The sequence below is a fragment of the Mya arenaria genome, chromosome 1 (assembly GCF_026914265.1).
Source record: "Mya arenaria isolate MELC-2E11 chromosome 1, ASM2691426v1".
Classification (NCBI taxonomy): domain Eukaryota; kingdom Metazoa; phylum Mollusca; class Bivalvia; order Myida; family Myidae; genus Mya; species Mya arenaria.
Window position 1 is genome coordinate 20,426,303 of NC_069122.1, and position 16,047 is coordinate 20,442,349.

Sequence of the window (16,047 nt, forward strand, 5' to 3'; positions counted from 1 at the left end):
CATATAAAGAGCATTAACCCCGCAATTAAGAGCACGGTTGTAAAGAACCTTCTCTAAAACCCTTAACTCTTTCTGAAGATCTTGACCAACTGATTTTTCGAAGTTGATATTTCGGCAAAGTACACGGCTCCTGACAAATGTATTACTAAAATTGGGGTTAGCCGTAGTAATTCATACGATAATCATATTTCCAGTAAGTTTAATGAATTTTATATTTTCCAACGATTGTGAAACAAGTTGGCACGATTTTATGCGAGAGTGTTGTCTTTTGTTGTGGGGGAAACCTGGAGAAAACCCACTTGTCCGGCATGGTGACCGTAAACCAAACTCATATGCGCTCAGGTTAGGAGTCGAACCCGGGTCGCGTTGGTGAGAAGCGAGTGCGCTAACCACTGTGCTAACCGGATAAGCAGTCGGTTCCTTGTTTTTAATTGGGACTGTTTAAAAGCAAGGTCAGTGTACACTCTAAACATATAATAATTTGAAATAACTGTCGCCTCACTCCGTTTGCAAAATAACGTTATGTCTCCATTATATATATATATTTAGGATGGCGTCAATGGCATTGCGCATGCTCCCTAGAGTGTTTTCCAACCACTTTTTCGGAATATGTTTTGTGTTTTCACTGTAAGTTTTTTTAAACTTATAATTGACTGATTAAGGTTGAATGTCAGGACTATCAATCCATTTCAATTCTATGTATATAAAGTATTCATCTATTCAAACTTACAGACCAGTCCTTTATGTTTTAACAGTTTCTATTTAAAGTATTAACGCGTTAAGGGGTCATCTTTAACATTTGGACATTCATTATGATCCCTTGTCGCTCAAACAAAAAATTGTCAAAGAGGCTGTTTATATTGACTACTGGTAAATTATAACAGCCTTATTTCCCTGTAAAACATTTTTTAATAAGTTAAATTACTTCCTTGTCAAAAAGATTGCTTTGTTATCAAAAACTATTAAAGAAAAACTGTAAAGATGTATATTTACTTCGCTCTTGAAATGTAAACACAAGATTTCAAAATGTCTTGTTTGATAAACCACCCATGTAAGTGGTACAATTTGTGTAATCAAAAAATATGTATTAACTGCATGGGATGTTTGTCCTTGCAAACAAAAAACTAATTCCTCGTATACACAATGACATTATGGCCAGAATGAAACCTATGTGTTACGTTGCTGATACAATTTCAGCACATGAACTTAGATAATATAGTGATAAAACTTATTTTATCATTAATTTACTCTATCATATCGAAATTGTAGAAAAAATACAGTAATTTTATTAAAAATCATTTAGGCGAGATTGTAACATCTTGAGCATACATTCATAACATCACGTGATACTGCTAATTAATCAACCAATCACGCAACAACAAAGCAATTGGAAAGTGGAAATTGTGGGCTTCAAATACGATATCAACATCTGCTTTTAGTATATTAGTTTTAATACTTTTTAATGATTTACGACACTTTATTTCGGCATGCACAAAAAGTGCATTTTACAATAACACTCATTAGCGAATACCTATCTGCGATTTTTCACTAAGCATCATTGATGCTATGCTCTGCCCACTTATATAAATCTGCCTTATTAGCGTATAGTTTGTCAGTGGACCAGTTTGGAATTTCGTTGGTATTTCCCAAACGGTCCTTTTTAATAAAGCCTCGTGTGGACCTCGGGAATTAATCACATTATATCAGACCCAATCATAGTTATATACTCACTTCTTTCTCTAATAGTTAATGGCACTGAGGCTTTAAATTTGGCTTTCAACAGGGTCTGAAACCTGACAGTCAATCATGAATGACTATTTTCATGAGTCAAAATCAAAATGTCAAGAGCCTTGAACCTTTTTCCAATTTACTGGTCTTTCTGCGTAATTCATGTTTCTCATGCCAGGTACATGTGACGTCCATCCTACTTAAAAGTAACTTTCAAAACAAAAATAACAAATTACAATGTTCAGTGTTTTATAAAGATTTACTGTATTCGTTCTAGTTTTCAACTTTGATAAATCTCCAGTTTGACAAAAATATCAATAAAACCTTGAATGGAATACCCTTGTTGGCTTCTTCCTTCTCTTTAACATAGTGGTAATAAAATTCCAAGAGTCAATACCAAACTGTGGGTCGTATTTCCATGCAATCTCGTCTTGGCTGTGTCGACTATGAGTCGTATCTTCAGTATACCAAAAATCTGGACAACCAATGGCATATTTATCTAGCTGGGTTGGCGTTCCACTCTATAAATGAGAATCAACATCTTCCTGGTTTATATTTTTAATGAAAAGGATGACTAATACCTGAAACGTATATACACAGTACATTAGTACATGAGTTATTTTCTCCCCCGCGGACAAGTTTTTTTACGATACGAAGAAACCAAAAACGAATTAAGACTAGTCTATAAGAAAAATAACAAGTCCATCTTTGTCTACTGAACATGGACAAAACTAAATGTATGTAGTCTTATCATCATTTTCCCAATAAAAGTCTCTGGAATAACTAAGTATGTCTTATTATAGGTATCATTTATAAGTTTATGATTTAGCAATGTTCAGATCTGATGCGGCGACTGGGTCTGCGCGGTGTCAATAGCTCCTTTTCCCTAGCTTTATTGTGGGACTGAAGACGGGAAAGAGCGCGTGGTATATGGGGCAAAGTTGATCTGGTACAGGGTTGTGGTGGTATGACTGTTCCAAATTTAGTTGTGGAAGCTGTTGAATTGTCTAAGTTGCCAACTTCGGAGTAGGTGCTGTTGTAGGTTATTCACTCGACGTAGCTGGTATACTTTGGCGTTTTGGTTGCGATGACAGAACATGAATCTGAGGCATCTGTGGCAGTGGCGTCTTGGAAGGAGATCGACAATTCAAGTTTACTTCCTTGGGTTGTACTATAGTGGGTACCATCAAAGTACCTTGCGTTTGGGTGCTTTGAAAAAGAAGTGAAATTTCGAAGGTGCTTGCGGTTACGGATGGTAACTCGGCCTGTGCCATCTACACGGGTAACATACTGATGGTATTACCGTAGTTCAGCAACGGTTCCAGTGCGTTCCCATCTCCTTGGGTGGTTTCCCACTGAATTTTGTATGTACACATGATCTCCAACCTGTAGTGGCGGAAGGTGGTTCATTCCACCGTTCATTTTCCCTCGAATGCCGTTTGGCAAGTGCCATCTCTCGATGAGACATCAACTCGGTCCATGTTTCGTAAGGAGAGTATCTACCAATCAGTATGGGAATCGCACCGCGAAAGGTCGTTCAAACAGGATCCATCCTGTGGATGCTTTCGTCTCTGGGTCGACAGAGTTTCTATACATCAGTACTGCTCGCTGGAATTTATCAACATCCAGCGATCCAATTGCAGTCCACGAGCATGCATATCACTGTTTTTACAGCCCTGCAGTTAACGTGTGGGTTCGCAACTGATGAACGTCTTTGACGAACTCCCCAGACCTTTAAAAACTGTTGTGTTTGTAAACTGTATGACGCTATCAGACGTCAACTCTTCTGGGATGCCAAACGTCTCACGTAGTCGCTTAGCAAGTTCCTCTGCACCTGATTCGGACTTATATACTATTGGCCAGTTTAAATACCTGTCAATAATAACTACACATTATTATATGCTTTCCAGTGCATGACGGGCAATCATTGAAGCCATAACATTTTGTTATGTGTTGAAAATGCTCCAACGCGTCTTCCGTTTTAGGTGCATCCGGTCCAAGGTTCTTTCTCAAATTCTGCCAGGCACATGTATGATTGTGAACCTATGCCCTAGAGTTTTCTCCTTGACGTTATGAGTCGTCTGTTATCGATGTCTGTGAACGATCTATCATTGAGAATCTGGAGTAGTGGTTTACGGTCTTTGCACCCTAGAACATAGTAGTGAGAGTGGTCTAGTGGAATAGGTGTCCGCCTCTCACCCAAGAGGTTGTTGGTTCGATCTCCACCAGGGGACTACTTTCTCATGGCCTCTCAAAAAGGACACAGTACTGGTTCCTGCCCAGGAGACAGACTCGAGAGCTATCAGCTTTCGTCATAATCGAGCTAAAAAAATTAGTATAAACCAACATAGTAGCGTGTTTGATGGAGTACATACACAACACCCAAGGCTTCACATTTAATAGGAACATACCTGCTCTCCGGATGTGTGAATCTGCTGCCAATCATACATAGTTTCCAGCCAGCGTTACAGCAGGTAGGGGTTTACTGGAACACTGACAGTACTTCTGCATCAAGAAAAACCCAATTCCGTCAACAGACCAGTCGGTAGCCAGGCATGTCATACGGGCAGGGTCAAACAGACGTACACCTTCCTTAATCTTCTGTATGATGACGTCTTTGGATTGGTGCACTACTTTATCTGATTCATTTGTCAAGCAGAATGTCGTGGGTGGTTTTAAAAGAGCACGATAGGTTTCATCTGTCTTGCCATGGCAAATGCATATGTCACCTGGTTTATAAGCCCAAACCATGCTCTCGCACCAGTAATGTCAGTTGATGTTGGAAATTTGTTAATGGCATCTAAGAACTTGGTACTTGGTCCTTTGTTTGTTCGGGTGACTATCCTGCAAAATTGACAGTGTCTTTTGCGAATTTCTTCGGGTTCAAAGTAAAGCCGCTGCGAGCACCCAGGAAAAAAAGAAGCTTCAATGAAGTTCGCCTACATACATTTCATCCACAAATTTAACCTTGCCATTGCAGTTTGATTTATAGTAACAAAGCGTTGATTGTAAGCATCACCGCTGGCCATAAATCCCTGTAGTGCCACCTTGTACCTTTAGCGCCCCATTGTGTAATGAACATCGTGAAATGGCGGTCTTCTATATGAATAGGCACTTGGTAGTATCCATTCCAAACGTCTGTCACTGTTTTTTACATGCCTTGAGGGATGCAGTCAGCCAGATGAAAGGGACTTGGAACATAATATGTGTTTCGAGTACAGAATGTCTATTTTGTGTTGGAAGGCCTACTTTCCGCCTTGAAGTACCATCAGCTTTGCTGGTTACCACCATCCTGGAGCACCAAGTAGGTGTGTTTTGACTGACGCGTTTGAGTACGCCAATGCGAACATCCCTCTTGAGATCAGCGTAAACTTTATCCTGCCAGTGGATTGGAACGAGTGCTGGTTTGTGGACGGCTACCGATCTATCATCAGGATCAACATGAAGTTGGAGCGGATCACACTCTGTAAGCGGTAAAGGTTGATGTTCACAGACATTAAATGTTGTAGCACAATAGTAATCAAGAATTCATTCTTTCTGGGAATCCAAATGTTCGTCTTTGGCCTCCACACCTGGAGGTAAAGTTGTGGGAATAGGAGGTGGCGTCGGTTGGCGTCTAGGACAAAAGCCGATTACTTCTTCAGTGTTTTCCATGGAGGCAGCAATACTTGGGGATACTACTTTTGTAACATTAGGAAAGTTTGTTGGAATAATCACCTGAGAGACGAGAGCTTCCTTGCAAATGAAAGCTCTATTTCCGTGGTCTCATATACATAACACAATAAACATGTTGACATGGCATTGCTGGCACTCTTTGGTTGTAACACTAACTGCAACTGCTCCAATTACACCAGGGTCTTCCTTTATAGCTCAACGCATCGCAAGCTTCTAGCAGGAGATCATTTTCTGTAATTCCAAGGTTGTTTGCATATCTAAAGGGCATGATTGTACTGTGGCATCTTGTATCACCCACCATGGACAAAGTGTTGGATTTAAGCATGCAGGTGTCTTGCAGGGGTGTCCAAAAGATGCATGGTCCTCAGGCAGAAGGGTCATGCTCACCAGAAGCATTGTAAGAGGTTTTGATGGTCGAGCCACTCACTGTCCATCAAATATGTGATGTCCAAGACATGATCCATGAATGGTCTGTTCTGATGTAGTGCACAGTTGGTCATATACATAACCAATTTTGTCACTGCATGTATCTTTGGTTAATTTCCATGGGGTCCCTTGATTGGGCGGGTTACTGTGGCCCTTACCCTGAGGGAAGACTCTAGAAGATGCATCACGGTGTCCCCGTAATCTGCAGGTAGTGCACTTGCTACATGAGTTGGTGAAATGGCCATTGACTGTGCATTTCGCACATGTGATTGTCGAAGCCTTACAATATCTAGACCTGGCCTTGCGGCCATTCCTCTGTCCATGAGCGGGACCGCAACATGCCCAGCATTTCACTCTATGTGCTTGGGGTAGTTTGGGGTTATGATGTGTAGCACTCATTGCACTAGCAGTATCCCCTACTGTACTCCTAGTGACCTTACCCTGCTCCTTCTGTGCAATCAATGACACAGTCTCTCCCAGTGTTCTGTCGGTCTTTGGGTCACCCAACAGGTCAGACATTATTTCTGGGTCACCAATACCTCCCACTAAATTGTCCTTTATGATCTCATCACTGTAATCATATGTGTGGGTACAACCTGGTTATTTGCACGTACAGGCAGAGTGAAGCCTGGCCTTTGAGACTGGACAAGGATGTCCGGTTATTTGACCCAGGGGATTGGGTCATCCTGTTCAATTTTATGCGTTGAACCAGTGTAACTCCTCTTTGAAAGCCAGTCTTTTGTTAGCACTCAGAAGATCTGCCTCTATCATGTTGGCGACATAACCTTGGAGTCCACGCATAATGTCTGTACGAAGATCAGCGTCACGGCAGTAGAAAAGGACAGTGGGTAAGACATTGGCTGTGATCGCCTTTCCCGTTTTATACATATTCCACTGCCCGGTGAATGACGACCATCGGTCTGGATCACATCCTGTGGCTATAGTAGTGGGTTCAACTTCAACTTGTGCGTTGCAGGTTCGTTCGGTCATGAATCTGAAGAGCAGTGGTTAGAGCAGCTGCAAAGGCTGCATCCAGGTCCTTGGATTTCCAATCACAGCTGTCTATAGGACATCGTAGAACTGTCATATTCAAGAAATTCATTTATATTAATCATAAATGAGAAACAACATCTGCATGGTTTATGTCTTTAATGAAAAGGATGACTGAATTGTATAAACACAGTGCATTAGTAAATGATTAGTTACTCTATGAATAAGCCACTGTTTGTCAATTGACAAAATGAAACAATTTTTCTTCCAAAAGTAAGAGCTAAGAAGTGGGATTTTATGAGTCATTGACAGGGAGCGAAACCTCAAGCCATGATTTCTTCCATTGCTTATATTTTTACATACACCTCAAACTGCTCTATAAAGGGAGAAGTTTTGATAGTGTACTGTAGGAAACTACTTGTCCAAAGTCTCACTATTGACAGCTTGATCACAGATCGAGTCACACATTTTTGGCTTGTTAATTATCATTTGTTAACCTTTATTTCAGAACTATTGATTGATCAGATATGCGTAGAAAGCCTCACTCTGGAAAAAATCCACCTCAATTACCAAAGATGAATAGAAGAGGTAAGTAAAAATATACAAGGTTGTTGACGGACATTAGATAAAATTACTGAATAAGTTTTGTATAAGAGATCAAAATATCAGCTTAAATTGAGGATGGAAATAAGAGGTCTTGATATAGTATATACATTTATGATATATATTTGACTTTTTAAAGTTCTCACCTTCAACTTTATTGTGTGTGCAAGTTTGAGATCATGTCTGCTTTAACGTTTCTGATTCATAACTAGCATTTACTTTAAAATGTTCCCTTACTCCTGAATTAGCAGTACCACATTTAATACAATTATTTAAATTTGCCGAAAAGTATTAATACACATAAAAAATGGTTCTTATGAAAAAATATCGTGTTTAATTTCAATAAACACTGTATTCGTAACTGATGAGACGATCTCTGGCCCCAATTTCTCGAAACTTCTTAAGCTTAACAGGCTTAAGTCGCTTACTTCAATTAGCCAAAATACATACTAAAAATGGATTTTGATAAATGAAAAATGGTTTATTCTGATAATCTTACAGATTATTCCTTCATAATTTCTAAAAATTCTTGAAGAAGTTAATTTAACACATTTTATAGAACAACAAAAATAGTGAGATTAGCTAAATCCTGTTATAAGAGACTTAAGAAGTTTCGAGAAATTGGGGCCTGATCTCCGTTAATCTTTTAGGACCCACCAGTCATTTAATATATGTGCGTTTTCAGCTATTAAATACACGCTGACAATTTTGTTATCAGTAATTGATATTTTCCATCAATGCATTATTAGGTACTAGGTAAAGGTTTATCATTCAAAATTTATGTTTCTTATATTGATTATAAATATGAGTATCACTTTAAAGTGACACTATTATTCAAAATCAATACATACACTTGTATATTTATGCAAAAATCTATATTTATATAACATAAAATCACAAACAAGAAACATGGAAGAACAGCACAAAACTCCACAACCAGCACATTGCATACATACTATATATAAAAACTAGGTATGTTTATCAAGGATTGTATAACAACATTAATTTTTACTGATAAACCTTAAACTACTTACTAAATAATGCATTTATGGAAAATATTAACTACTGAAAACAAGATTGTAACCGTGAATTTAATAGCAGAAAGCGCAAAAAATATTAAATGGTTGGTGAATGCTTAAAGATTTACTGTGGTCTCATAAGGTAGAAATACCGTGTTTTATGCTCATTTCTTTCAAATTAAACTCCTCGGTATCCTTCATAAGAACCATTGTTTTTGAGATTTATTCATCCTTTTTGGAATATTAAAACAATATTATTAACTGTGGTAAATCTTATTTGGGAGTAAGAGTGCATCTTTAATATAAAAATGTGAATTGCCCGTTGAAATGTATTACCAGTGGACTTACTTGTTGAGCATGTAGTAATTTCATTTGTGATTAGTAATATAATTGGGAGCAGGACTTTTCAACCCCAAGACTTTTCAACCCCTTCTCAAAACGAAGACTTTTCAACCCTTATACTTTTCAACCCCTATTTCAAAGACTTTTCAACCCCTACCTGTTTGGACTTTTCAACCCCTATATCAAAGACTTTTCAACCCCTAGTTGACATATTTTAATAGCAATATTGAAGACTTTTCAACCCCTATATCAAAGACTTTTCAACCCCTATTATTTTTTGTCAGCCAGGTGTTGTCTTTATTATTTTTATTTTTTTTGGCAAGAAACTTAACAAATTTCACAAATTGTTTTTGAAATACAATTAAAGATCTGTTAGTGTTATTTGTTACTCTTTACTACAAAGTTTTGGATAAAATTTAGATAAAGGTGTTGCATTGATTTACTAATCATTTTTTTGATGAAGGCAAATAATACCTTCGATTAAATATATGATTTTTTTAAACAGTGGATTTGCTTAACTAGAATATATATTACTCAAAATGTGCTCTAGCTGGCATCTAGCCATTAGTTGCAATACCTCACATGATGATGTGAGTATAAATTTAAATACCAGAATTGAGAAATTGCAAAAGAAAATAAATGCAAAGAAGGATTTACGGAGCAATCTCCATTTGCTTGTAGAACACCCATAAAACCTCTACTTGAAAATTTGTTAAACTTTTATTACTTTTAAAAAAGGTCAGCGGTCAAAACATTTTGTTGTAGTACCATATTGCTATTTCAGTACAGTTCAATTTTAGTTGCTGATAATGAAATCAATAAAGTATTATCTAATAATTCTGAGCACTGGGGGTAGGGTAAATAGTTAAATTATTTTTGTTCAGTTTTTAAATCCGAAAATCATACACAAAATTTAACAAGCTGCTCATAGTTTAAAATGATGGCCATCAGGGTATTACAACCTTAATTTGAACTGTCATTTTCAAGTCACTATAACCTAAATAAAAAGGTGTCATGAAGCCCCTTAATCCCTTAAGTATTTATGACCATGTCACACTTGCTGCCATTTAATGGATGTGCGACCTTCATCCAATTCTTTAATTGCATAAAACAATACAATGCTTATAGCATTTTTTTACATATATATATATAAGCCAATTTAAGCTGCACTCTCACAGATATACCATTTTCACAACTTTTTTTAATTTTTGTCTTGGAAAGAGCAAATTTTTGCGTAAATATCTACAAACCAACAATAAAAGATTGCTGACAAAAGATCAGATCGCAGATTTACAAATTTCCGTTCGAAAATTAATGTTTTATGGCATAAGCCTTTTCTAACGGTTTAAGAAAAATGCATAAAATATCAATTTTGGATCTATTTTTTTGTCAGCAGTCTTGCATCACTAGTTGCCATCGATTTTCGCTAAAATTGGCTCGTTCCAAGGCAAAAAATAAATTAGTTGTCAAAACGTTCAATATGTGAGAGTGCAGCTTTAATAATAGAATGATTTTTTTTTAATCTGAGAAAAAAACATTAATACAATCTTATGTCACACTGGTTTATGTTTGTAACATTTTATCAACACATTTTAAAAGCAGTGATAAAACCCCTTTTATTCTTCCGGCCATAATGTTCTTTATTCACTGTTTAAAACTGTTTCATCTAGGCTTGATATAATTAAAATTCTATGTTATTCTATTTGTAATTTGAAAGCATTTGAAACTCAATATATACTTTTTTCTTTCATGCTTTACGATGAAATATGGGGTTTTAACAGTGAAATAACAACAGTGAAAATATCAATTTGATATTTTCACTGCAAAATAAGGAGTGAAAATATCAATTTTCAGAACTACTTTTAAAATCCTTTGTTATTACATGTACTTGCCTTGGTCAAAACAGAACACTGGACTTCAGTAAATTATGTCAAAAAATGTTAAAAAAAATAAAGAAATATTTTATAAATTTAAATAAATATATAATTGGAAACTAACAACTTACCGTTTATTACCGGTTATCCCGTTTATCAAACATTTTACTGATCTTTGAAGCTGAATGTTCGAACATTTGCTTTCATTCCAAACAAATTACAGACAAAAGCAACTGTTCGAACATAAATAAAATTTTATAGCATCGTTCAAATGTATTTTGAACTGTTAACCGTTGTAGTACGTAAAATGAGCTTCCTGGAGAATTCACACAACAATTATAGAGATAGATCCGATATTTTTTACCCCACCCACATCTCAAAATGTGTCAACAAACTAGTGTGGCATTTACTCTTCTGGAAAACAAACATTTTAAAGCGAAACAGACTGGTCTGTAAGATGACTGAATATTAACTTACTATAAAAACACGCGTATATGCAGTCTTATACTAAGAAGAATAGTTAAAATCCAATGAGTATCCACATTTGTTTTGCTAACACATTTGACCTTCCAAATTTTCATTCCATAAATAGCGGCGTAGTAATTTGGTTAAAATAAAGTGTTTTCATTATTTTTTGGAACATTTGTGCACTAATAATACTTCATTTTTTACTGTTCATAAAGCTTTGCAATAAAAAACGAGCGAATATTAAGCTATAAGAATGAATAGCAGAGAACTATTTCTCAGCAAACCGAAAGTAGAAAAGTTGACAGCTATAATTATGCATGAGGGGCGCCCCACGGGTAGCGGCATAAAGCCCACCCTTTTCAAAAAAGGGGGTAATTCAGAAATAAATAAAAAACAAATAAAACTCCGAAAATAAGCATAAAAGAAACAGAAAATTTGTTTATTTCAGTGTAAGATCGTATTTAATTTCACTCGTGATCATAAAAAAACTACATTTTCACTCGTGGCTTCGCCACTCGTGAAAATATGTTTTTCTATGACACTCGTGAAATAAAATACGATCTTACACTGAAATAAACAAATATCCTCTATGTATTTCTGCTAAATATAGATATTTTGAAAAATTGTGAAGAATTTTATTTGAAGTTCAACACATTTAGGTGTATTTTTTATTGATGAAAAAATATGTTTTAAAAAATGTGTATTAATTCTATGTATTTTGGACAAACTAAAAGAAAAAAATAAATATTTTGTTTCAATTAATTGTGGGAGCAGTACCATGCACATGATATAATGTGCGAGGATTTCCTCAGGGAGATAGAAGATTTATTGCTAAGCGACTAAACAGCTTTTAATGAACAGTCATTCTTTTTTATATTTATTTCCATGTATTATTTTATGAATTATTCTATGAGCATGTGTTCTTATGTATATTTTAAATGTATTTTATATTTGTTATGTATTTTCTTTGAACTAATTGTTGCATTTTCATTCTAACTATATTCTTGATTTTTTTTTAAAAAAATCAAAATAAATTGCTTATTGTTGTAGGTAGTATATAAAAAGGTGAGAATTTAAGGGGTTGAAAAGTCTTCGTTTATTAGGGGTTGAAAAGTCTTTGTTTTGAGGGGGGGGGGGGGTGAAAAGTCTTAGCACTTTTAGGGGTTGAAATGACAAAGGGGTTGAAAAGTCTTTGATTTTACAAATCACAAAGGGGTTGAAAAATCTTGGGGTTGAAAAGTCTGACAGCCATATAATTGTATTACACATTAAGGTTGTACACAATACATGTTTTCACAAGTTGATAACAGTTATTTATTTTTGATCATAACAGTAAAAGAAGTACCACCAGAATCGCCAGTGACCAAATGTCCTATAAATGCCGCACAGAGCGCAATGGGTCCTATGGATGCTGATGGTTTTGTGGACTTGAAGCGTGCAGGTCGGGGTGGCAATCAACAGCCTCAGGTTAACCTCGCAGGCGGATTACCTAAAGCTGATTTTGAATTGGGAAAATCACAACTGCAGCCCAGTCAATATCAAGTTGTGCAGCCTCATCTACAAAACCAGTATGGATTACAACCTGTACCACAGGGCGAGATTAAGGTTTTTAACAAGTCACAACTACTGCAAGCAATGTATAAATTGCAACAACAACAGCCAAGGCAGCAGCAGCAATTAGAGAGAGCATCTCCGTGTCAACACCTTCCAGACACCTTTTAACAGTCACAGAATATTTCACAGAGCCACTTGTAAAATACTTATAATAAAACATCAGTTGTTTTCTCAGTAAGATAAAGGGCACAACTCAAAATCACTTAAAGCCGGATTTATAGACCTAATAATTAGGACCTATACATCATATACAAATATAATACAATAACATTAGTGTATTGTCTCTGACATGACAGACGGCTATAATGATACCTTGAATTTGGTTCTTTGACAACAGACTTATCTGCTAGAAATCATTAAAAACCCTTCATTTGTTTTCTTTAAGGCTGCACTCTTACAGATTAACAGTTTTGATAATATTTTATCTTTTGTCCAGGAATGAGCAAATTTTGTGTAAACATCTGAAAACCAGCTATACAAGAATGCTGACAAAAGATTTTATCGCAGTTTTTCATATTTCTGTCGCAAATTAATGTTTTTGAAAAATGCATAAAACATCAATTTTTGAAAATAAATATGAAAACTTGCAATGTGATTTTTTCAGCAGTCTTATATCACTTGTTGCTATGCATTTTCACATGCAATGTTACATATATACAGTATCCAGTGATGTGGATCATTCCATATATATACTGCACATCTTTAATATTATAATTATAGAATGTGCATCAAACTATATGCATGATAAGCTTAAAAGTTTGTATTAAATTGAGATTTGGTAAAAAAAATGCTACAAACTGACTGTAAATACATACATAATGCACGATTTCCACTTGATTCGCTCTTGCGGTGTATTTACTTTTATCTTGCTTATAAATAACACAAGTAAACCGGAAATATTGAAATTTAGTTACCCATCCAGAAACCTGCAGTTCTGTGTAACAATCCGTCCCGCCTAGTTACCAGCATCTTGGATCCATGTCAAGATCTGAAATAAAAAATGAATAATCTATTTATTTATAAACAGGCTGTTTTCTTTCTGAAGCTTAAAATATGGTTGACATTTTTCTTTAAATGCAAGGTGGTTTTTGTTTTAATAAAGCCATTGCTTGAGCTCAAGTAGTCATCAGTCGTGGGGTTCAAGATCTGAACCTGTCCCACTTTTGCACCCAGGTTTACCATACTAATATTATACCGTTCATGAGTGTGTCCCAGTACTAACCCACAAAGGTCAACAGTTTGTTGAGCTGGTTGAACAATTCAACTGCAAGCTGTAAGTTATTTTAAGTTCTAAGGGCCTGTGAGCCAAGTTGATAGAGCACAAACTTGCAAACAGGGAGTCCCCAGTCCAAGTCCCATTACTAGCTGCAATGTTTTCAGAACCGCAAGAAAATTGAAAAAAATGTAGTTTGGGACAAACTGTGACCAATTTATGCTTCCCTACTGGCTGCTCTGGATATTTAAAAAAAAACTTTTTGACCCACCCCACCCCCCCGCATCCGCACCCCTCAGGCAACTTTTAAATTTATAAGCTTCAATGTTGATTTAGAGTTTCTGAACACTATTAGAGACATGATAATCATGTAAATATAAGTCAAAGCAAGTTATTGAAATATTATAAAAACTTTGACAGATGAAATGACAGATCAGTGTAAACACTGTCATAAAATCAGTCTGTTTTTAGCTTGTTTGTTTTACTTAAAACACCGTAAAATTCATATACCATGAGTCTAATGGTTGGATAGTATTTCAGTCTATATTTCAGTGTTCTTATCACAACAAAACTCCATTCGGAACTCCTTGGCCATTTTTTTCAAAAACAACCAGGTTGTTTTCGATAAAATGGCCGAGGAGCTCCGAATGAACAAAACTCTTGAAATGCATCGAAATAAGAGCATTTTGTTTTTCAAAACATTTTGACAGATGGCGCGAGGTTGCGTCCCCTGAAAATTTAGTCAAAACGGCGTCTTAACGATTTGTTAATTTACTCAACGGGTTGCAGATTCCACAGAGTCGTCTTCTGTCTTGAAATTGGCAGTTGGTTTTGTTAAAATACGCCATAATAAATGAAAGATCGCCAATATAGAATATTTATGTTGTTGTGGCGGCCATTTTTTAGTCTACGAAGTTCGTACGCCACCCTAAGAGCTTTCGTAGATCTACGAAGAAACAGGTGCTTGTTCGTACGAAATTCTTAATAAACGGCTAAACAGCCTGAGATACATCGTACAAAGTTCGTAAGCAAAACAGACTTCGTACGAAGTTTAATAAAACTGGCCCTTATTCTTGTAAAGCTTGGAGTCCGGATTTATTCTAGCAAGTAATTTGGTTGGTGCCAAAAAAAAGGAAAAAGTCCAATGTCATTAAATGTAACGGTCAGCTCGCGCAGGATAAATCAAGATAAAATAAATCATGCATTCTTAAGTAATGTATTATAAGCATATCCTTTGTGCTTTAGAATTATAGGTTTATTGCATAATTATCAATGTTCTTGTAAGCTATTGAATATTACTGGTGTTTTAAGCATTGAAAAACCGCACTCTTTCTTCGACCGAGACTGGCGGTAAATCGGTTTACAAGTAACTTTTCAGCTGATTGCCCCTACTATGAACGCTGCCCTGAGCGGGCACCATCCAAAAACGACAATGTTGTAATTTCACTAATACCGAGTCTAATTCCATCAATATTTCTTGTGGTGTACCACGGGGTAGTATTCTTGGGCCACTTTTGTTTTTACGCTATATCAATGGCATGAGGATAAATATAAATGGTTGAGTATTAATGTTAATTGATTATATATGCTGATGACAGTGGTATACTTATTTCACATAAGGATCCATTTTTTTCAGAAACTCTTGAAATAGAACTAGAAAATTGTCAGCAATGGCTTGTAGACGACAAGCTTTCATTATAATGGGGTAAAACATTATTTTTGGATTAAAATGTAAACTTTCTAAAGTCAAAATCTATTCTATCAAATACAATGGCCATACCATTGTCTCATAAACTTCTGGGGAAATACCTTGGAGTAGTGTTGGACAATGCCCTTTCCGCTAATTAAATTGTTAACGGTACAGCCAAGAACGTGAATTGTAGGATCAAGTTCTTGTACAGAAGAAGATCCCTTTTAGCTTGAATCTTCGCAAAATGCTATGTAACTTGTTTATCCAATGGCATTCTGACTATGCTACCTCATCCTAGTATAATTGTTAAACAATTAAAATAAATCACAAACTGCTCGAAACAAAGCCATTATATTTATATATGGGTATGAACGTTATTCTCATTACTGATTTTAATAAAATCGG

At 36.0% G+C, this 16,047-nt stretch overlaps 1 protein-coding gene across 1 annotated transcript; it reads left to right on the forward strand.

Annotated features, from left to right (window-relative positions):
* Positions 1-547: 547 nt before the first annotated feature.
* LOC128208106 (uncharacterized) lies at positions 548-13,853 on the forward strand. Its single transcript, XM_052911491.1, has 3 exons — positions 548-627; positions 7,328-7,407; positions 12,459-13,853. The coding sequence occupies exons 2-3, from the start codon at positions 7,347-7,349 to the stop codon at positions 12,845-12,847; spliced, it is 450 nt and encodes a 149-aa protein (XP_052767451.1). The 5' UTR covers positions 548-627; positions 7,328-7,346; the 3' UTR covers positions 12,848-13,853.
* Positions 13,854-16,047: the final 2,194 nt, after the last annotated feature.